At 40.7% G+C, this 24179-nt stretch overlaps 2 protein-coding genes and 1 long non-coding RNA gene across 4 annotated transcripts in view; 2 read left to right on the top strand and 1 right to left on the bottom strand.

The window, feature by feature from the left end:
- The window catches only part of SEC22A (SEC22 homolog A, vesicle trafficking protein), a 50284-nt gene that overhangs the window by 18342 nt on the left and 7763 nt on the right, over positions 1-24179 (top strand). The window contains exons 2-7 of one of the 2 annotated variants that reach the window (XM_020801087.3): positions 1563-1766; positions 3468-3631; positions 6862-7056; positions 10346-10464; positions 12116-12181; positions 13506-14259. In XM_020801087.3, coding sequence (XP_020656746.1) covers positions 1585-1766; positions 3468-3631; positions 6862-7056; positions 10346-10464; positions 12116-12181; positions 13506-13706 — 927 coding nt within the window. In that variant the 5' untranslated portion in view covers positions 1563-1584 and the 3' untranslated portion in view covers positions 13707-14259. Of the gene's footprint in view, positions 1-1562; positions 1767-3467; positions 3632-6861; positions 7057-10345; positions 10465-12115; positions 12182-13505; positions 14260-24179 lie in introns of those variants that run through there. The other variant, XM_072985215.2, reaches the window with a different exon arrangement.
- On the top strand, positions 15215-20659 carry LOC144583120 (uncharacterized). Its single transcript, XR_013536730.1, has 2 exons — positions 15215-15297; positions 20424-20659. It is a non-coding gene; the product is annotated as an uncharacterized LOC144583120 (long non-coding RNA).
- Positions 20712-24179, bottom strand: part of ADCY5 (adenylate cyclase 5) — a 315866-nt gene continuing 312398 nt past the window's right edge. Inside the window, exon 21 of the mRNA XM_020801086.3 lies at positions 20712-23797. Coding sequence (XP_020656745.3) covers positions 23669-23797 — 129 coding nt within the window. The 3' untranslated portion in view covers positions 20712-23668. The remainder of the gene's footprint in view (positions 23798-24179) is intronic.

Below are 24179 nucleotides of genomic sequence, written 5' to 3'. Positions count from 1 at the left end.
AAATTTCACTGTTCAGCATGAGCAGAACAATTTATTGGGATTGGGAATCACTGATCTATCCCCTCAGACTTGGGTTGCTTTATTACCTGCATGTTTGTGGGATCATGAAGCTTGTATATTGAATGCCTTTCTTTTGAATGTTTCTAGCAAAAATAAAACTGAAAGCAAAAGCTCCTGACCTCTTAAGGAGCCACGGTTCCCTCCTCGTTCTGTTGAAATTGGGAGCAAAGAATCTCCATATTCTCCAGCATGGGACTACCCTACATTCTCCTGCAGAGCTATACAGTGGTGCCTCCACTTATGACCATAATCCATTCCAGAAGATGAAAGTAACTCAAAATGGTTGTAAGTCAAAGCACCATTTCCGATAGGAATGCATTGAAATGCAATTAATCCGTTCCGGCTGAAGAAAAAAAATCACACACAAAATAATAATAATAATAAAAATTAAAAATCACTGCAAGACTCATTGGAAACGCAATTAATCCCTACCAGCTGGGGGGACGGGGGAAGCAACCAAGCATGCAAGACCCATTGGAAATGCACAGAAAACAAATGGAGCAGATTAGAAATGTACAGAGAACAAAGGGGGCAGGTCGGAAATGCAAAGAAAACAAAGGACAAAGCAAGGGAAGCATGCAGGACCCATTGGAAATGGGGAACCCTCCCAAAAGCAACCCCCCCAAGATCCATTGGAAATGGGAGGGAAGACCCAAAAAACACACATACCCCCCAAGAGTGCTGTCCTCTGAAGATGCCGGCCACAGAGACTGGTGAAACATTAGGAAGAACAACCTCCAGAACACGACCAAAGAGCCCACAACAACCAAACCCCCCAAGACCCATCACAGCACAGGAAGATAACCCCCCATCCCAAAACCATGCTGCAAAACACCTAGAACAGTTTTTTAAAAGCAGAAAACAGCACCTTACCTTACCAGGCAGCCCAAAGCCTCCCTGCAAACACATACACACACTCTCAGAAGCAGAAAGAGGCAGTCCCAAGCCTCTGATGATGACACACACTCTCTAACTGCTGGGGCGAAAGAGCTACAAAGAAGCAGCCTCATCGCCACCTACAGTTAGCAATTTGAATTTCCTGCCTTTTTCCCCTGCTTTTTTCTGTTCGTACGTGGAAGCTCCGGTTGCAAGAAGAAGCCAAACTTTGCAGCAGGAGCTGGTTGTAACTCAAAATGGTCGTAAGTAGGGTCGTTCATAAGTCGAGGTACCACTGTATATGTACCACTCAAAGTCTTCTCGTGAGAAGAGGGCAGTTTTCCTTTTCCATTGGGAGGGGGGAGGGAAGGACTGCAGGATTAGAGAGAGAGATGGGCAGAGGGGAAGGAGGCAGGGAGGGAGGGAGCTGTGACTCATTGAGCAGCATTTTTCACTCATCACAGACGAGTGGATGAGTGCATTTTTCAAGCCCTGGTGATTTAGTTAATACTTTGGAAGGGTGGCTGAACCTTCTCTCAGTCTGACTAATCGTGGTCCTGGTCTAAATGAGAAGAATGAAAGCAATGGTAACTATAGTATGAATATACATGTATGTTTCATTTCAGGTTTCCCTTGTGGCTGCTGGCAATGTCCATGATCTTGTCTGCCTCAGTGGTCCGTGTGAGAGATGGACTCCCTCTATCTGCCTCTACTGACTATGAGCAAAACAGTGGTGTGCAGGAGTGCAGAAAATACTTCAAAATTCTTGCAAAGAGACTTTCTCAGCTTCCAGATAGATGTACTTTGCAAGCAGGACAGTATAACATAAAGTAAGTTTTCTGTGAGACTTGTCATCTCTGTCCAAATTGTTCTATATTGTTTCATGAAAAATTGTTAGCTGCTATAATGGTGGCTGGGAAACTAAAAGTCAGCTTTAAGTCCAGATATGATTTCAGAACCTCTAACAAGGCATATAAATGTGTACCTACTCCCCTTTGAACCGGCATGTCAATTGCAGCTGTCTTTATAGGACTTTCCCTGTGTGCAGCTACCCAAATTGGGCTGCTGGAGTCATTTGACAGGCCATTTTCAGTGCTAGTGGCCCAGTTTGGTGAACTTCCACCTACTGGTGGTTACACTGGCCCCTTTTTTGAAATGTTCTATGCGGACAACTGGCTAATGTTTTAAAATTTTGCTTAGTTGGGATATATTTTGTTTGTATTTATATTTTTTAATACTTTGAAAAAAATTACCTTTTAAATGCTCTGTTATTTAATTTTAATACAATTTTGATTCTTGTACACTGTCTTGGAACCCTTAGTAAGGTTAAAAGGAGGTACGTACAGTTTCCAAAGATTCTTCCAGTACTATCTCTTGTCTCATTTTGGACTTGTCTCATCATAGGGTTTTCAAGTAAGAACAGTTTAGCAATGGTTTACCATTGCCACCTTCTGTACAGTACTAACAAAAGTTAGCTTGAGTGTTACCGTCTTTGCCTCCTCTGCTAGTGTCACTTTCACTTACCATTGCTGCCTAGTAGCTGCCAGCCCATCACCATCGGAACTATCAATTCTCTTTTGATGATGTGGCTGTTATCCTTGAAGAAGGTTGATGGATCTTAGTCTTGTGTCTCAGCTGTGACGGTTCTGTCTTGGGTGATCCTGCTAGGAGTCCAGACTCAAAACAGAGTTTGGCTTCCTGACGGCTTTGCTCTCAGCTTCACTGAAACGGTTAAACCCCTTTGCCACTTTAAGGTGTGCGTCCAAGAAGCGGCTGGGCTGCCTAGCAGTGTTGAAATCAGGAGTCCTTAACATTTATATGTCATATATATCTCAAATCATGTTAGAGCTGCTGTTTCGTATTGCATTACAAAATAGGACTAATGCATTATTTTAACTGAATGGTTATTGAATAAAGACTCGTTAGTATATGCCAGAGTTTCAATTAAAAGAAGGGAAATTTTCCAGCTTCTGATGGTTTCCCTTACTGCTATCTCTGTCTACTGATGAAGAAGCATCCTTGCTGGGGAAGCATTTCATTCTCTGGCTCATAAAGATAATTCTCAAGAGCTATTCTTCTGCTTTTTGGAATGAGGCAGATGGCGTGTCATGTATTATCGATACATTAAAACATCTAAAGAGGAGAAGGTTATGTGCCTTTTCTTACCCCTCCTTCCCACTTTAAAGATGAAAGGTCCCCTCCCACACAGTTCCACATGTTGCGCTCTCGCTCTCTCTTGCTCTCTCTCTCTCTCTCTCTCTCTTTCTCTCTTTCTCTCTCTCTTGTGCATGCGCAGACACTCACACAGGACCCAAATTGCAGTTTGCAGTTCTTGGAAAGACATCATCTATAAGAATACTCCCTTTTTCTGCTGAAAGTAATGTTAGATTTTCTCATGAATAGTAATGCCTTCATTATAACCCACAGCCATTTTTCTTTTTCTTATAACATTCAGAGCTACTTGACGTCAACCAAACTATGGATGCATTAATTTAATTTTGAAATGTTAAACATATTTTTGAAAATTACAGTTTTATTAGTTCCCTGGGAGTGAGTTACATGATGCTCTGCACTGAAAATTACCCCAGTGTCCTGGCTTTCTGCTTCCTGGACGAGCTTCAGAAAGAGTTCATTACCACATACAACATGATGAAGACAAATACGGCTGTTAGACCTTACTGTTTCATTGAGTTTGGTAAGGGATTTACCATTTTCATTGATAACTATAGATCATATACTCTTCCAGTTTAACATGGATTAAACAGTAACACTTACAGTCCTTTTAAAAATTAGTCAGAGCAATCAGTTTTGCAATTAAAATCCAGATGCAATCAATGCTTCATTTACTGCTAGTACTCAGATATTGAAATCAGTCCCCAGTGCCTAACAGTGTTAGAAGTCTTTCACCTGTTGCATGAACAGAGAAAGGCTCATTTAGGGAGGCCTTCCTGGAAACTTTGAGTTACAGCCCAGAAGATCTTGTTCTGCAGAACTACAAAGGAACCTCCTGCAGGGAGGGATTTTAGCGAAAGGAACCTTTTGCACTAAGAAGAAAGGGGAACATGTGACAAGAGATCTTTTTTTTACTCTTTACCCAATTATATTGATTTATAAAATCAATTATATTGATTTACATATACCAGTAACTCTTGTGTTGGGATGTGGAAAAAAAGGTTCATTATTTTACAGAGAAAATGACATTCTAAGTACTTATTTGGACATTATTTTCCTCTCCCAGATACATAATACTTCTTGGACAATTTCCTTGTTTTCATGAATACATTTAATAAGTTATTAATATATCATATATCAATACTAATATTTTATGCAGAAATCTGACTTCACCAATATTGAGAGAGTTCAAAATTGATTTGTGCATATGATATTAGGAGCCTCAAAATCTACGTCCCTGTTTGATAAGAGTGGAATTGATTATGGAAACGGTTGCTGGTACAATTCATGCCAGAATGATCAGTTATTGGTGCAAAATTAATCAGATGAAGGAAAGCAGACTTCCTAAGTTCTGGAACAGAGGATAACTCTCTATGAACACCGTTAGTTAAAGAAATTTTCCAAATTACTCCCAAAATATGTTTTTTCCATACAGGCATTTAACCCAAGGAGTAATGATATCAAAAATATATTTAAACAAAGAGTACCAGATATTGGAGCTGCAATTTACCTAAATATTATTAGAGTCCTGTAAAATGTCAAATGGTTAATGGATACAAAACATTTGCATCAGTTTGAAAAATATCAGTCATACCCAATGACAATGGAACTCCAGAAAGCCTTTAAGAGATTATGTTTTGAACAAATAGAATCAATGATGAAATTGAGGAGATTCCATGGTATACCAATTCAAGACAAACAATATATATGTTGGGCATCAGCTGTGGGAGATCTTACTCTATATTCTCAACTGTTAATTATATACTGACACCAGATAATGCAATCTAGATCCCTTGCTAAACAGAAAGAAGTTCGGGGATGTGAAAGATAAGCTTCAAACCCGTACATGACCCAAGATGTCCTGTTCACAATAAAGGCGGCTAGATGCAAAGAACAATATAAAGACTCTGGACTAAAACCAATATTGAGATCCAAAAATATAACAGCATGAACATAATTTGATAAACTCACTAATTTTAATATATATTAATACAATCACAGTCAAATACAACCTGTAACTGATTAATCTATTTTATAAGTATTGTTTCAGAGGTATTTAAAGTAGTGACTTAAAGGTACCTAACTTAAATGTATAATTATGTCTCTTGCCCTAATTTTATCTGTTGTTACAGTTGTTTTATGTCAGTCTGACTGACTGTAACTGTTTTATCTTGCCATGGTCTTTGACTGGTGCAATAAATAGTATATATATTTATATATCTGCATGGTTTTAGTTTAACCTGGAATACTTGACTGACCAGGTTAAAAAAGTAGTTTGACTTTCTTCACCCTCTTATAACGTTACACATTTTGGGACAGAGATAGTGATTTATTTTATATTAGTCTCTAGTATTTGTTATTTTTGCCACAGAAACCATTAGAAACAATTTAATGAATTTGAACAGGAGTATAATAGAAACAACAACAAAAATTAAGATATAAATCTTTCCGTAACATAAATAGAACAGTAGAAATAAAGAAGAGCACATTGTACCTTTGGCATCAAGGGCTGAACAAGAAATCTGGGCAACTATGGAGGATCGCATGGTTTTATTCTAAGTTCTTTTGTATTTTTAAAAAAGCAGAATAATGTGTCCCTTATTAAACTGGTATTCTGTAACCACGTTCCATACACTAATGTCCTGATACTGTCGTTTTGAAGTGTATGTGCAAAAGTGGCAAGTTAGTAGTTGATAGCACTTTGTTGGAACACCTGGTTGGGGAGCCAAAGGACAAGAGTTTGAATCTCAACTGGGCCTCCAAGGAGAAAAACCAGCCTATGTGGCCTTGGGCAAACTATATGGTCCTAGGATGCCCCCAGAAGAAGGGGATGATAAACCACTTTTGAATACTCTCTACCCAGAAAACCATAAAAAGGGTTGTTGCTATAAGTCAGAATTGGCTTGATAGCACACAGTTAGTAGCTGGATGGCTAGATCAGTGAGGTGGGCACCTGGTTGTGGAGCCAGAGATCAGGAGTCCAGTGATCAGTTTCCTATTCTGGTTCCCCCACACCCATCTTTTTGCAACAATAATGTTAACAAAAAAGAAGAGTACAGTGCTGTCTGCCGTTCAGCTGCAATTCAGTTGATTTCTCGGTAGACAGATATTCCTGTTTATGGTGCAATGCTATATATCCCACTGATTCTTGGTTGTGAATAAGGAAGAAATTAGGAATCCAGAGCAGTGTAACATGGTGTACCAAGTGACCTAAAGTTAAATAAAAATGAAGAAAGTGTTGGTGTCTCCCCCTTTGGTTTCAGTAGTATATCTTCCTAATTGTTAAGAGATAATGATGATGGTAAGAGGTATGTGATAGTTTTGTTTCTTTGGGAAAGAGTGAAATGTCCCCACTGTTCCCCAGAATAGAGGGCCCTGGATTTCTTGTTATGGGCATTGCTATGCCTCACAAAATACTTAAGAAAACAGAGTAGTGTTCAGAGTTATTCCTTATCTTTTCTCAGAACAAGCACTTGTATGCTATAATAATACATTTTATATCACAAGAAAAGCTAAACAAAATTCAGTTCATTAATTATATTAGCCATACTTTCCTGTTTGCCAGTATGCAACAGATTAGTTTATTCATAATTAGATTTTTAGCACTTAATTTTTCAGAGCAACAAAATTAATTGCTCCATGATATATTAGTTATATGTGTGTATCTGAGCCATACATTCTGCATGAAACCATGCGGCGTCAAATGATTTTATTAACAAAAATGTAAAGGAGTTTTGTTTTAATTTTACACAGATAATTTCATTCAGAGGACCAAGCACAGATACAATAATCCACGCTCTCTGTCAACAAAAGTAAACCTTGCTGACATGCAGACAGAAATCAGGCTGAGGCCACCATACCAGATTTCTTCATCTGAATTAGGTTCAGCCAATGGATATCCACACATATCTCTTCCAGAATACAGAGGTGCTGAGAAAATAGCTACGGGTGAGTTTATTTTCCTTAAAATATACTATAGTTGGCTTTTCTGAAGTTCAGAAACGAAGCTGTATGGTTTAAATTTTCCTGCAAATCGGAAGGGCCAAATACATACTTCTTCATTTCCGTAATTTCAGTTTAAGTGGCTGTTTATAATAATAATAATAATAACAACAACAACAACAACAACAACAGCAGCAGCAGCAGCAGCAGCAGCAGCAGCAGCAGCAGCAGCAGCAGCAGCAGCAGCAGCTTGTCCAGGTTGGGGTTATGGCCTAGGCAGGGATGGAGATTTAACCATTCATCTTCACTGGTGTCCGAGTCATATCTAAGCACCTATATTTGCTATTCACTGTGGACGAAAGGCTTCAGTTGGTCCCAGATGAAGCCTTCTTCCCTTTGGAGATAGCAGATGGGGAAAAATCCATGTAAGACAGTGACAAGGGGGAAAGGGTTAAGGTGTCTTCTTCCCAAGCCTTTGCCATGGTCCTCATCCTGCTTACCCAGTCCCCAAAAACATTAATTATATTATGTATAAATTTTTCATAAAATCTTGTCCCATCTAAGGTCTTAATAAGTGCCTTGAAGAACTTTTCATTTTTAAACCAGCCAACAAAGACTGAGATTCAACAAACTGCTAATAGATTGGGAAACCTGGCTAGTGTATATAAGCAGGATTTTGGGCTGACAGGGGAAGATTGTCAAGATTTGGGGTGTGGGAGATAGTTCTGAGACAAATCAGTCTTCTAGATTGATAGCAAAGAAACAATAGATTCCTTCACCAGCAGTGTATTTACAAACTATGTACAATGGAATGATGTACATCAGTCAACAGAGTCAATAATACACTTACAATAAATAAATGGTCTGCACTTCGTGCATCAACTCTTCAACACCATATTCCACACAGTACCATAGTGTGTGGCACTTACATAGTTTGAATAGCCAATCACTGGGCACATCACCTGATGTCTTTCCCCAGACATTACATTATGTCCAATACACATTTCATGGATTGCATCAGCTTCGTGTGTTGACTCTGGCTGCCCACCTGTTTCAAGATGGATGCCTGTTAGTAAACTTTGGTTCATGTACTAAGTTTAAATTCTGTATTGTGAGTCATAATAACTTGACAAAGATAAATGCACCTAGCAGTGACTGGAATCCCAGTGTTCTGTTGTGATTATCTGTAGGACTAGTGGAGAGCTTCTGGTACCCCCCCCCCTTTTGAGTATGTGCCCCACTAGGAAGTAGGAAATCAGAGAACTGGTTGTACAAGAATGCATAGGATGCTTCAGACTCTTAAAGGTACAGCCACTGTACTGTCCCAGTGGGATCCTGGCCAAAATGCTTAACCTGGGTACATGAACACAGGCAGAACTGCTACAAAATTCTCCAGAGAATGTAGTACTGGGTTAAAATGCTCCACTTGAACACTGAGAAGGAACAAGGATAGCTCAGTGGCTTAGCATCTGGCTGCAGAGACAGAGGTTGGGAGTTCGATTTCCCATTGTGTCTCCTTGGAAGGGGCTGGACTCATTGATCCAAAGGGTTCCTTCCAGCTCTGCAGTTTTAATATTCTAGGATCTAGGAACATGTCTCCATTTAGCCTAGTAAGTTCTAATGGAAATCGGCATATTTTTGTTAAACCCTTGTCTGTTTTGTTAATTTCACATGTAAGGTTTAGAATAGAAAGAAGCACGTTCAAAATAAATAGAAGCTGCATTTTAAAACAGTTTTCCCTCTCAGTAGCTAATTTCTAATGACATGTTAAGCAATACACAAACTAGGTCTGGGAGAAACATGAAGGATGTTCCCTTAGAAAATTTGGAAACAGCTTTGCTCAGACAGTAGAGTACCCCTTCTTCTAGAGGAATTCCCTTTGTCACGCCTCAGCTTCCTCTGACTTTATGAACTACTTTGGCGAACCTTTTTCTGTTGCAGCTGTTGAGTGCAAACAAAGCAGAATGACACCCCCTCTCTATATTAATGTTCCAGCTCATTAACGTCATTGTTGGCACCTTTACACTTCACTGCTTTAAACAGAATGATTTAAATATGGTTCAGTAACCTTATTGTCACTCTCCCTATGTTGCCTAGACTACTGTGGATTTTGCCTTTTTTTTTTTTAATTCTTTTTCCCAAATTCAGTTTCTGTCACTTGTGGAATAGCACAGTAACGGCTTCAGCATACATCCACTAAAAACTGGCAGTCATTTGTTCACACTGTTGGCTCTGTAGTAGTGAAGATGAGCGTCTGCAAAACCCCACCCATCCTCTTTTGCCTTTTGATTGTCATTATGATTTGTAAGAGAATGATGGCACACTGGGTGCCATTGTCGATCAGAGGGTGAAAAAGTCACTGGTTGTAGTTTCAGGTGCTTTTCTATGTCTGGGTACTTCTCCGTGCCCCATTTAACAAATGCACCAAGGGTGGGAAGTTTATGTACATTTGATGAGGAAGGAACCCATAAGGATCATTTGGCCTTAAAGGTGAACAGCCTGCATGTGATCAACAATAAAGTGCTTGAGAAAAGGGGCCAGAAGTACTAAATATGAATATATTGGCATGCAAAGTTCACTGAAGAAATTAAATCAGGTAGAATTTGAAAAGGTGAATGATGTCCATTTGTCTCTTCTTGAATATTAATTATAGGTGTGTTATTTTGGAACAAACCATTTAAGATGGTATTCAGTATTACTGACCACCACCTAAAATAATTAAAGCAAGCATGGTGATTATTATTTCCTTTAAATCAATTTTTAAATTAATAGCTTATGCTTTGGTTGAGAAGAAAAAGGAATATTGAGAGCTTTTTTTTGTCCAGAGTACAATTAATAAGCCAGCTAATAATTATGGGTTCAGTTTTACTGGGTAGTTTTATATTTTATTTCTTTACTGCAAAATACCGTCCTAGTACTGAGCAGCTTGAGCGTGTTAACCCTAAACTCATCTTTACTTAAGCCTCACACGGCTTTAATTTGATCAAGATTTGTTTCTCCATATTCTGAAAAATTAAGATTTTTTTTCATATATTCCAAATATACGTGCAGCCATATATGCAACAGCTAGTAAGCCAATCCAGTAAATGCTGGTATTTTTTTTTCAGAAGAAATGAAACAGAGGTTACGTAGTGACAGTGTATGGTGGAGCTTGCACTCAATAAGCTTACATGTTTTCTCATTTAAGTTATTTGCTCTTGAGCAGGAAGAAGACATTGAAAAACAGCATTAATGCTCAAAGATTAAAGAAAACATCTTTAAATATTTATAGTGTGTTCTTCTTTCTGCCTTCCAGGCCCTCATCAGCGACTGGGACCTGTGACGCTGTCTGGGATAGTTTCCTTTGTACTGAGTCTTTTATGTGGAGCTTTGAATTTAATTCGTGGTTTTCATGCCGTAGAGAGTCTTCTGCAGGTATTGTGTCAGTTGATGACTGTGTAGCTGAAGAAAGTGCAGCGATCTTTGAAGAATTACCTGTAGTTTAATTTTTCAAGTACTCTTCCGTTAACTAGCAGAATCAAAGTCCCCATTTTAATAAGGAGAACAGGATCTCTTTCCACAATGTGGGGCTTGGCAGCTGTTGCCTGCGGGCTGAGCTTAGATTTCTGAGCTATTTCTTGCCTCCCAGCATCATTGAACAGGTTGGACTGGAGTGAACAAACTTTCAGTTCCTGATGAGTTCCAGGCCTCTGCCTCTCTCTCTCTCTCCCTCTCAGTACAGTCCACATAACTGATAGTCATGTGTTTTTAGCAAAGGAGATGACCTTGTTGCTTCAGTATACTACTTTGTAATATTCCATCGAGCATATAATAATAAAATTATATTGACTTGTAATCTATAAATGTCAATGGAGTGCAATTGGGATTTCTATCTTTCCCATAACTTTTAAAAGACTATCTGCTTTGTGCATCATTCTACTTTTCTTAAGAGAAAAAACTGCCATGTCATATTTATTTATTTATTTAAATTATCTCCCCGTTTAGTTATCTAACTGAAAGTATTTCAGAGAGGTAGCTGATAAGGTTGTGTGACTTCCTGGTCACTTAACTTTGAAATTGTACTTTATAAAACCTTAGCACCATCTAGTGGATATGCTGTAATTTACATGGTTCTTAGAGTCTTTTTTCACTACAGTATATGAGGGCTGTGTACAGTAGTAGATTAGTCTCATCAAAGTGGTGCTAGATGCGTATTCAGTTTTAACAGTTATCGGGTGTGTTTAAAAAAAGATGTGAATCCTGCTCCCTTAGTTTGTTCCCAAAGGTATCTCGCCCACAGTGAAACTTGCTCTGCACAAACATTTTGGGAACCAGTTTCAGTAAATACATTCTATCGGATAATTTTCATTTGTTTTTGCTAACAAAGCTCTTAATTTGTTTGTTGCATTCCCAAACATACTTTACTTTTGTTTTATTGCATTTTTGAGCAGTATTATATAAATGTCTGGCTGCTTAGCTGCTATTAGGTCCAGTGCTTATGTTCAGTATGTACTGAATATGGACATGTTCACTTTATTTGTGCAAAAATGTGGCACAGTGGTGGTACACATCCCAATTCAGATATACTATGAAAATAAATGTTGTGCAGATGGGTATCCTCCAGTCTTTGCCTTTGCTTTCTTATCCTAAGGAGGATGTCAGTGCATGGAAGATGTCTTTGTGATTGCACATCCTTTTCTGGATTCAGGGATGTGCCAAATCCAGTGGCTGGCCCTAGCTAGAGTAGACCTATTGTGTCAGTTCGATTTATATAAACATTGACTTCCCATTCAGCAGTTGAGTCAGGTTTAGTTGAGACTAGCAGTTGAATTTAGACTAAGGACTTCTGGTAGTATCAGAGAGTTTAGGGTGCAAACTGTCATGGAGAAGGTTATGAAAAAGAAATTCATAAAGTCTATTGGAACTGATTTTTGCTGAAATCTGAGCAAGACACTTTGGGGATTTCATTGTCCCTGACAGTCAACTGGAGTGATGTTTTATTTAACTCTGTTCATTATGTAAAAGCATATTTCAATAATATGGAAGACATTGATTTGAGAATGTTTTGTATGTCTTTCCCCCCCAGGATGAGAGAGAAGACTTCAGCTACATTATTGCCTTTTTTCTTGGCACAGCAGCTTGTTTATATCAGGTAGGGGATACTTCCTACACATTTGGATGATCTTCAGGAGCCTTTGTTTGTTACTGAGGCTAAACCTTATTGTGTCTGATATGAAATAAATATAACTCTATTTACTTCATTGTTTTTGAGTTGTGATGATAATGGATAAATGGTAGCCTTTAGTTTGTTCTCACATGAAATGTTCTTGGAATGTGGCCGTAACCACAGAATGACCGTTTGATTCCAGAAATTCACAGAAGCACAATGGGGCGTAACTTGATTTGAGTGATCAATAAACAGGCAGTTTTTAGCAGGTTATGATTTTCTGGCATGCACAGAAATGTGGAATTTGTTTTAAGTGTTTGTTTTTAACGTAGATTGTCTTTTACATAAATGAGTCAGGAGATTCATGAAGCACTCAGATGAGGTTCCCTCTGTTTCATTGGGCGCTCACCCTGTGAAATAACTTAGACTGAGAAGCCAGCAGGCCCTCTGCCACCCAGCATAGCATTGGGAGTGTATTCAATGGGAGACAGGATAGCACTGCACATACCCATGGAAGTGGAAAGCCTAAGACATCCTTGGTGGGCAGATGGTCTCCCCCCCCCCCAGCCTTTGCTTAAGATGGCATCTCTCTATGCTGTTTATTTGAAGCAGGTAAAGACAACTTGCTAGGGGCTTCAGTGTAGCTTTGTGGGTACTGTGATACTCCAAATGCTGCTTTGAGGACCTTAGCATTAGTATACTGTATCTGGTAGGTGTAGTGTATTAACTTTGAAACAGCATATGATAAGTATTTTAGCTGTCACGTGTTTTTGTGCATTATCAGCATTTTGCCTTACTTGAGACAAAGCTAATCTAAATAGCTGATTCAGATTAGCTTTGTAAGACCAATTAGTTTCTGTTGCTCTCTTCCTAAGTAATCTTCAGTGGGTACTGAAGGAAAACATTTCACATTCTCAAAGCAACCCATATAGTACTGTGGAACCTATTTGCTATTTTGCCTCAAGTTCAATTGCGCATGATATACAAGTTGGGTTGTATAACACCAGGAAACATCTTGTTGTGTAAAATACTCTAATGTGTTACAAGCAAAGAGCATCAAAACAGATCTATGTAGCTTCACAACATGAATAACAGGTTTATGTTCAAAACTATCTCAAAAGCAATTTCAAAAAATTGTTTAGAGTCGCAGGAATACAAATAAAACACATTTTTTAAAAATGTATCAAGTTTCTAGCCTTGTGGGAATTGTTATTCTGCCCCTTTGCTTTCTGTTCTTTTTCCATTCAAGAATTTGGTATGGCCCCAGGAGTTATTCCTGACCCTAACAACCCTTTCTCCCCTTTTGCAGTGCTATCTGTTTGTATACTGCACAGGCTGGCGGAACATCAAATCCTTCCTAACGTTTGGCTTAATCTGCCTGTGCAATATGTATCTTTATGAACTGCGCAACCTTTGGCAGATCTTTTTTCATGTAACTGTGGGCGCTTTTTCAATGTTACAAATCCGGCTAAGGCAGCCACAAGGGAAGTCTCCTGATTACAACGTGTGATGGTTGTCCTCCGAAAGTCTCAAAGCAAGCTTTATCCAATCATTATTCCTCTCAGGAATGAACAGCTTTTCTGGAAGAGAGAAGCTCCCCATATTCAAGACATTAGTGACTCTACAGTGCGATTTTTCCTCAAAGGAGAGCCTGAAAAGGGGTTTGGGAACTAATTGGGGCTATAGCTGAAGCCCCTGTGCTAGAGAATGTACCCTAAGGACAGATGAGAAGACAGCATGAAAATCTCCACCTTCAGGATTATGGAAATGACAGAGGATCTGCACTGGACATGTTCTGTATATCAGGTGATTCCTCTAGTCTCAAGCCAGTTAGTTGGTTTTGCCTTTGTGAGGCAGTGAAAAGGATGAAATAAAGGGATGGTATTAAGAAATTATTCAGTCTGAATGAATCCCTAAATGCCAGATCATTGGATTGCACATAAATTTAATGGTGTGTGTCTGCATTCCCTTAATTAAAATGTAAACCAGAAACCATCTGTTCATCTTGGACCCCAAAAGGCCTGCTATCTAGTGCTCAGTTATTTATAAACTTCTTTACCTTTTTTCTCTGTGTGTGTAATTTGCTTTGAAAACAGTTTTGAATTGACTTCCCCCCTGCACTCACACATATGAATATAAACATCTTCACATGTAGTTTTCAGTCATTTTATTGAACATTTAAAAAGTTAAAAAACAGTTTGCTGGTGAGAAGAATGGGGGCAATAAAAACATGAGACTTTTTCTTTTGTTCTATAATATAATGATAGAAACCTGATCCATTATAGGCCACTAACTGTCCTGATTTAGGAAAACACTTTATTTCTTAGAAATTTCAGTAGAATTGTTGTTATCATTAGATATACTGGTTTGTGCATGATAGCTCTTCAGCAGAAGATGTGAACCACCAGAGCCATGGACAGTTTTCATCCGCCAGAAGTAGAAATATGAGTATGGGTTAAAACTGACCAGTATGCTTAGCATGTTTTTAGAAGTGGTGCTCCCTCACGAAGTGAAATATGTCTTTTTGTTATAGCACATGATTTCACGAAGTGAAATAAGTCTTTTTGTTATAGCACATCATTAAGGTATACTGCATTTAGCATTTTTTATTTCACCCCTAAGTTCTGATTGATCATTGGAAGGCACGTGTGGGATTAATTGCCATTTTTGATCATTGTGGTCCTTATATCTGAATCCTGTTATGGAAGGGGAATGGGTAGGGGAAACATAGTTCCTCTTCATGTCTGGTTTGACCCTGTGTCTCAGGAAACAGCCATAAGCTACACACATTCCTTCTTTTTCTTGTCCTTGAAAGAACAAACAAACCATTTTGAATCCACAGTCTAAATCCAAGTTTGTTATCCAAAAGGTGACATAAACCTTTTGAAATATGTTGTCCAGATCGAGGCAAAGTTGTGTATAGTCACACTGATTTAAGTCCTGTTGATTTCAGTGGGACCGCCTTAATCTAGGGCAAAACTTATATCTCACACACTCAAGAATTCTTTGTTGTTGTTTAGTTGTGTCCGACTCTTCGTGACTCCATGGATCAGAGCACGCCAGGCCCTCCTGTCTTCCACTGCCCAAGAATCCTAGAGTTGGTAAATATTGCTGGCTCCCAAGCTGTTAAGAAGACCTGGAAACAAATGCTGTTCAGTAGAGGTTGTTGGGAAAACTTTTTCATATGCAAAATATATTCTGATTTTGAGAGGACATATTATCAGTTGTGGGGCAAATTGGTCAGTGCTCTTGCCAACTTCAGACATTCTAAATCACGCATCAGCCATGAGATGTGGTAGCTTCTTTGCCAAATGTATAGTTAATTGCAATTATCTAGTTAAGAACTAGACAAGCTCAGCTGCTGAACAAGGTGGTGTTGGCTACAGTGTAAAGATGGGAAACTTAATGTTCATCCTTGCAGTAGATTATTTGCACAATTCATATCTAATAAGACATAAAGTTTAACTTCTAAAAGGGATCATCTCCAAAGATGTACCGTTTCCCCGAAAATAAGACAGAGTCTTATACTGTATTAATTTTTGCTCCAAAAATGCATTAGGGCTTATTTTCAGGGGATTTTTTTTTCATGTATAACAATCTACATTTATTCCTAAAAGGAAAATACAGTGGTGCCTCACATAACGATGTTAATTCGTTCCAAAAAAAAAATCGTTATGTGAAAACATCGTTATGTGAAGCACCATTTCCCATAGGAATGCATTGGAAACCGGTTAATCCGTTCCAATAGGAACGGATTATCCGGTTTTCTCCCTCCCCCTGCGGCTTGGATCTGACCCATGGCGGCTACCTCAGCCATGGCTGGACTCCCTAGAGTCCGGCCATGGCTGGAGTAGCCGCCGTGGCTCGATCCAAGCCGCGGGGGGAGGGTGGTGGGATTGGGATGCCTTTCAGGCATCCCGGGCTTGGATCCCACCAAGCCCGGGTTGCCTGAAAGGCATCCCAATCCCACCACCCTCCCAGCCTCCCCCCACAGCTTGGATCCAAGCCGTGGGGGGAGGCTGGGAGCGGACACCCCCCCACCCTGCAGCCGCCTCTTGAAGCCTCCCCATGTCGCTTTCCCCAGCCGTTCTCGGACTTCCACGTGTCCGAGAACGGCCAGGGTAGGTGGCGCGGGGAGGCTTCAAGCGGTGGCTGCAGGGTGGGGGGGTGTCCGGAAGGCTTGAAGCCTCCCTGCACCGCCTACCCCGGCCATTCTCGGACTTCCAGGCGTCCAAGAACGGCCTGGGGTAGGCGGTGCGGCGAGGCTTCAAGCCTTCCGGATAACCCCCCACCCTGTCCCTGCTGCTGGTAGCCTCCCTGCGCCGCCTACAGCCGCCCCGCACCGCCTCCCCCGGCCATTCTCAGACACCTAGGTGTCCGAGAATGGCCAGGGGGAGGCGGCGCTGGGCGGCTTCAATCGGCTTCAAGCCTCCCCGTGCTGCCTACCCCCGGCCGTTCTCGGACACCTAGGTGTCCGAGAATGGCCGGGGGAGGCGGCACGGGGTGGCTTCAATCGGCTTCAAGCCTCCCCACGACACGTCCCCCGGCAGTTCTCGGACACCTAGGTATCCGAGAATGGCCGGGGGGAGGCGGCGCTGGGAGGCTTCAATCGGCTTCAAGCCTCCCCACGCCGCCTACCCCGGCCGTTCTCGGATACCTAGGTGTCCGAGAATGGCCGGGGGAGGCGGGGCGGCTTCAATCGGCTTCAAGCCTCCCCGCGCCGCCTACCCCGGCCGTTCTCAGACTTCTAGAAGTCCGAGAACGGCCGGGTTAGGCAGCGCGAGGAGGCTTTAAGCCGTGGGGGGAGGATCGGAGGCATGGATGGGCTCTTCGGCAGCCGCAGAGGCTTGGATCCGAGCCTCGGCAGCTGCCGAAGAGGCCGGCCAGGCCTTCCTCCCTTCCCCCGCGGCTTGGATCCAAGCCGTGGGGGGAGGATCGGAGGCATGGACGGGTTGTTCGGCAGCCGCCGAGGCTTGGATCCGAGCCTCGGCAGTTGCCGAAGAGCCCGGCCATGCCTTCCACCCCCGCCCCGCGGCTTGGATCCCACCCGCGGCCGACTACCCCAGGCATGGTTGGACTCCTGACAGTCCGACCATGGCTGGGGAAGCCGACCGCGGGGAAGGGGAATCCCGGCGGTGGCCTCTGAAGGACCCTTCAGAAGGGTCCTTCCGAGGCCACCGCAGGCATTTTCCCCCAGCTGAGCTGCGGGAGGAAATGTTTGAAATAATGCCGAGATATTTATTACATAACCAGTACTAGCAAAAATTTTGACCTGTTCACGAATCATATGAAAGGCATCCCAGAATCTTTTAAAAAACAAACAAACAGAAACCCAGCACTGGGTTGGACAGTGACCCGATTCTCAAGGTTGTGTTTAGTGCTTCCTGTCTGTGTCAACAGCTGTGTATAATAACTATGCCCCCCTCAATGAGGTTGGTGTCATTGAAGGCAAGCAGGCACAGTTTAAGTTCCAAATGTAACATAAATTGATGGTTTAGAGCTGTAAACAAATATGTGTGGAAACAGTTAGGCGTAATAGATGCACTTTTGTAAGTGGTCAATAAAAGCTGACCAAGACTTCTGAAATGATAGTCATTGCAACCAACGGGTATTTATCCATGTGTTTTCTAAGTAGAAACCTGTAACAATATCCCTTTTGTGTTACCATAGCCCACTGTCTGGGCCTGGAACAAGGCATTACAGTGGACCCTTGGCTTACAGGCGGCTTGACTTACAGACTTTTTGAGTTACAGACTTCTCTGGCCGCAAAATTTAGATTTGACTTGCAGCCGGGGAATCGACCTACAGACCAGAAAAAACCCCAAAATGGAACAAAAATGGCCTGTTACGGGATTAATCGGTTTTCAATGCACTGTAGCTCAATGGAGACTTGACCTACAGACTTTTTGACCTGCAGCCACCGTTCCAATACGGATTAATTCTGTAAGTCAAGGGTCCACTGTACTGCCTGGACTGTATTTTCCCTGCCTTCCCTGAACCTTTCTTGACCTAAGAAAAAAAGAAACAAAATATCCCCCTCTAGTGGTTGAAGGAGGAATAGCAGCTTCCCATTAATTTCTATGGACGGAAAAGAGCAGATACGGATCAAATGGTTTTCAATGCATTTCTATGGGAAATGCAGATTTGACCTGAGAACTTTTTGACTTGAGAACTGCCTTCCAATACGGATTAAGTTCTCAAGTCAAGACCCCACTGTATAAGATATACTGTTTATTATTCTGCAGCACAAATACATGTTTGCATCTTGGGATTGTTGTTAAAACTGGTACCAATGTATTTGAGGCAAGCTGCAGAACCCTGCTTTAGTTACAACCTAGGCCTCAGCCATGCCCAGTGGAGTTAGTTTTATTCTCCTGTCTCCTGCTGCTGAAGAAATGACAGCCTCACTTTTCACTGTGCAACCCCCCCCATGGGTTTCCAAAGCAGCTTGCCACATGGGTCCTGGGGAGGGAGGCTGTTGTTCATGAGGTGCAGAGGTACATGCACTACACCTTTGCCAAAAGCTCCTGTTATCCAGCAAGTATTTGCATTTTCTTATGGATTTCACAAATGTGGCTTACAGCTGTGTCTCATTTGCTATGCAGTATCGCAGGCAAATAAGCCAGAGATAAAAAGTTACGGCATTTTGTTGAAAGATAACCAAATAGCATGATAAAACAGCTTCTTGGATAGGCAAGTCTCATTAAATCAACTATATATAGTTGATTTCATAACTATATAACTATATAATAGTAGTAAATTTATTACGGTCAAAGACCAGTAAAACCAGAACAATATAAAGTAAAATACAAATAATTGTAGTTTCGTAAATTGTAGTTTTGTAGTTTCGTAAAATTAGGCAGAATTATAAATTTTCCATATATAGACTATAACAGTGATTTTGATGGACTGTGGTCCAACCTGAGGAAAATCTGCTTTCGATTGGCTTACCTGTCAACTGACTTGAAGCCTTGGGCATCAGTATGGAATACTGAAGGGTTCCATTCCGTTAAGTGGGAAGACTTTGTGTAAAGTGATTCAGTAAAAGCTGTGCTTTGCAGTTATTCCCATAATTTTGAATTTCAAGCAGTCTGTATTTTTGGTGAGTTCCTAGTTATCGATCAGCTAACATCCATAGCATTAGCCCTTTTAAAAGAGGAGGTGGCTGTGCTGTTTCTACATCTGATTTGAAATTATGTTGTTGTTTTTTTAAAAATGGATGCATTTCCTCTTAGCCTGTTTTAAATGCCTCTTTTCCTAGTAGGTGCTGCTTTTTTCCCCATTTACTGACACATACTGAGATTATTATTGTTATCTCAGAATCAGTAGCAAGGGGCACTTTGTGCTGCATCATCTTAACAGAGTTCAGCATAGAGAAGATGAGTCATTAGATGAGGGTTTTTCCCCCTTCTGTACTGTTTAACCAGCAGCTGCCTATCTCCAGCTGCTGTATTAAAAAAAAACAACACTTAAATTAGTAGAGGTAACTAATTTCATTCAGAAGAGCTTCCAAAGAATCTGAAATATAGAAAATCATAAGCCTATGCAGGTGCTCAGAAAAGTGTGAGCAGTGTTAAAGTGTGAATCTGAACAGTTAATCTGTTGAAGTGTTAATCTGAACATATGAGCAGCAAGAGGGTCCTCGTTCTCTTGTCAAAAGCACAGAGGAGCTTTGTGTGTAACAGGGGCTTTCCTCTTCAAGCAGTCTCCTGTGAGGACAGCGAATGAGTAGGGGCTAGGGCTAGAACTTACTGTCTGCTTCTGCATTATGTTAATCCTTTTGTGAACAACTGAATAGTGTGAAAATGACAAATAGAAAAAAGAGAGATACCATGTCAACCAGGAAGATGTATGTGCATAGGGCATAGTCTCCTATATGTGCACAATGAGACGGTAAAGTGTGTCTGCATGCAGCCCCAATCAGTACATTCATAAAAATCTCATCAAATTACCTGGATTTGCCATTTAGTGCTGGTTGAACTGCTCTTGGATACAATTAGGACAGCTAGTTCTGTTAAGGAATTAATGGAATGTTAATAGGAATACAGGCTCCTGCTTTTATCCTCTGTCGTCATCCAGTTTCCTATATAAAAAAAGCTAAACTAAACTTTGACAAGAATGAAAACCTTCCATTGATTGCTTCATTTTCCAGTGCTTTTCATGATATTGAGATCCAATGGCTGAGACTAATGGCCACCTTCATCTGTATATTTTTCCACTCCTCTAGCAACAGTCTTCTGTACAATCACAAAGAAGCGGACAGACACATCCTATGAGGAAGTTGTTTGTCTCATCTTTCTGTGCTCCGACAGTATCCAGCTATACATCTATGAACAGTTACAATTATTGAGACAAATTACAGTATAGAAGTCCAAAGAGCTACTATTATTGCATTGATGATCCTGAAATATATTTGGGAGGTCACTCCAACCACTGAATATTAAATGATACTTTATTCTGCAACATTATTTCTGATCTTTTACGAGCCAGATTCTAACAGGGAAAAATGGACAGATTCACAAGTGAAACAGTGTTTAATATAGTTGTTAAATTACTTAAACAGATTGAAATTTCCATGGGAAATCATAACTGTATCAATTTTTGCAAGAGCCAGAATAAAGAGTGCATACCCCTTGAAATGATCATGACACAGTCAACAATCACAGTCAGAGATACAGGCGACTGAAAATTTCATTGACAACACAATCGCGCAAGGTGGTTTGCTCAAATGTTAAGAACGCACACTTCAAAGCAGGAGGCAAAACTAAAACAAAATGATCCTATGTTATTGTGCTGTTAATTAAAATTTGGAAGTGGTAAATGGCAGCAAAAACAAAGGATGGAAGGTGATGGAGAACAAGCTGCAAATACTGTGTAAATAAAACCTTTGCAAATAAATGGGAATTTTTCTTCAGAAGTTCAAAATATAGTACAAGGACAGACTTGGCAGTTTTCTAAAAGTCTGGCTACTGCACTGTTCCAGGATGTACCCTAGCGGAAAGGAAGAAGACAGTAAGAAAGTAGGATGGTACTGAAGCTCTAGTTCAAAGTAGCTTAATGTAAGAACTGTGTTAAACAGGATGACAAATTCACCAGCAGCATCGTTCTTAATTTCCTGGTCAAAGAGAAGCCTCAGCCCCAATGTCATAATTGCCAGCAATGGGCAAACATTAGATTATGAAAACTATAGAAATTCTGCCCTGAGAAGAGTGAAAAACAAATAGCAAAATGTTGGACGTCGTTTTTGAGATAGCCAAATTGAGTATCAAAAGTCTTCACCTACTGACATATAAAAATATAGGCATTTTATGCTTTTATAGTTACTGATAAAATATGAAGGGGACGGTCTTTAAAAATTCAAAATGTATTTCATTCAGTCATACATCTGTTAACAAATTCTGTCTTTTTCAACCTTAATACCCCCGTGATTTTTTGTTTTGTTTTTTAATTGTGGCATGAATGCCATCTTAGCTGCAGAGGATGAAATCAATACAATTTGTTTATTGAATCTTCAAACTGCAATCCATAATAAATGTGAATAAATGAATTCACATCCTGCCACTTCAATCCGAGACAGCAAAAATCCAAGGCCATCTATAGGACTTATGCATACAGTTATTATATAAATTGTAAACATTCACATCCTTTTGAAAAAGAAATGCTTGATTTCATTTTTCCTGTTCCAGATACACACTCCATGCGGCTCTTGTGGTAGTATTCCTGACAAATAAAAATTCAGAATTGTGAGCACACTTTTTTTTACACTCATCTCCTTCCAACAATCAGAATTAAATGTAGCTGGGCTATCTCTTGATACTCCTAGTCTGCTTTATTGTGGTTTCACACACTTCATTCTAGACAGTTCAACCTAGCATTCCCTTCTCCTATCATGTTTTTGTTTGTTTGTTTACTTGTGTCCTGGGCTGTACAGTGTTTGTCTGAAAACTGCCAAGTCTGCAACTCAGAAAATAATGAAAATAATGTCACACAACTCTATAGCCTATGTACACCTCCCACCACCGCTTTGTGTGCACTGCTCTGCCCAGCCCTCATCCAGAGAAAGGAGAGCACAGCAGATAGCTTCACACACCCACTGCTGGATTAAGGGAGACCTGAGAGCTGAAGGGCAGAAACAACTCATAGCCCTGAGCAACTCTCAAATAGGGAACCAGAAAGGGAGAGGTTTCAATGCAGCTTAGGTGCCCCCCCTTTCCGCTCTTCTGAATACTGGTGAACAACACATGTGTGCTGCTACATGTGCATCAAATGTTCGGGGTGCAGGCTAGAGCCCTGTTGTTTCTGTTTCTGCCCTGTCTTGACAGCCGACACGCTGTGCTAGGTACTGGGCATTCAGTTGGATTGCTGAATGTGTCCACCCACCCACCCAACCCCAAACCTGGCACCTTCACACAGTGGTTTGGTGCACACCCACCCACACTATAGCTGATCCACATGTGAATCATTGTTGCTCAAGTAGGGTGAGTGTTTAACTCAATAATTTTCAAAATATAGAATTTCGGAATATTTGTTAGACCTTGGTATCTTCCATATTACAAAATACAAAACCCCCAAAACAAACCCCCAAACCAACAATCCCACATGTGTCAGAGGACTCTCTCTGCCTAAGTGTTTCATGTTGACAGCTAGTCATTCATATATGTAAACAGATATGCACCAAACAGGAGCGGGAAGGCCTTTTCATTTAATAAATACGTTTGAAAAAGTCTTTTCTCGCCTCAAGCAGTGTTTCTTTTTCCTTTCAAAATAGCAGTCCTGGTAAACCTCATATCTGTATAAGGATAGGGATGGCAAGAGTACATAAGAAGGCATATTTTTCCCCATCTAAAAACTTTACTGATGGTTTCATTAGAAAAAGGCCCTTTGTACAGAGCAGCAGTGGGCAGCATTCCTAACTTTGACAGCCCACTCACACGGCTAATAAAAGAACAGCAGCACTCGTCAAGTTGCTTGACAGCACAAGTCAGGAATAGTATGGGAATGCACACACTTCCCCAAGTATTGTTGCTCTGGTTCCTTGTTTCTGCTGTAACGAATCATACTTTCCTTCAATTTAAAAAACAAAAACAAAAACACAACACATTGTGTTATCTCAAATAAATAGTTAAATATCTGAAGTTCTGTGTAGCAGCCTTTTTGAAGATCTCAATTCCACGTATTCATCTCCAAACTCCGTTAAGCATAAATCTTTGGTCAATTCATTGACGATCAACTTAGGCGGGAAAAATCCACAGCAGAGCCAGGTAACTTCTGAATTATGTGTTATGTAGCCCGAACTGTCTTTACTCTTTTCTCTCTTGCACACAATCCTGCTATATGAGACATCTCATGAAATACTCAGCCATGTCTTGGTATTAAGATTTGCTGCCAAGCAGCAGATTTTTCTCCAACTTACTACTGTGTTTGAATGAAACTGAGCCATCCTCGAGTCTTCCTTGCCTGCTGCTGCTGCTGCTAACTTGCTGGTGGACCTTCATTTAGGAAGTAGGTAGTCATTTCTCCTTTGCCTTTGACCTTAACAACCCCTCGGCATTCTAGTTTATAGTTGTTGACACTTAGAACCTGATACATATCTGTGGTCACCTGGGAACGAGTCAAAAGGAAGAATGAATTGCATCAAATCACACTGCTGCTTTGGTAACAATCAGAGTGGCCACATAGAAATAAAGGGAGTCTGGGATTGTTCCAATCCAGAGGCCTGAAAGCCAGGAGGGCCATAACCATGATTCCTGCCAGAACCAGTCTATACAATTAATAAATATAACCATGACGGGGATGTAGGGATGCACAGACACCCATTTTCACCTTGCCCAATGTCAGATAGACCTTTCCCAGTCCAGTCTGTATGGGTGCTTGCAAAAACACTCAGGTGGATGTCCCGGCAGCTCTTCTGCGATGGGAGGACTAGGGTGTTGTATGAACATCCAAAGAAACACATTTACTGTAGCCTCTTTAGACCTTCACT

Source organism: Pogona vitticeps, chromosome 1 (assembly GCF_051106095.1).
Source record: "Pogona vitticeps strain Pit_001003342236 chromosome 1, PviZW2.1, whole genome shotgun sequence".
In the NCBI taxonomy this organism is placed as follows: domain Eukaryota; kingdom Metazoa; phylum Chordata; class Lepidosauria; order Squamata; family Agamidae; genus Pogona; species Pogona vitticeps.
This window is presented reverse-complemented; position numbering and strand designations above follow the sequence as displayed.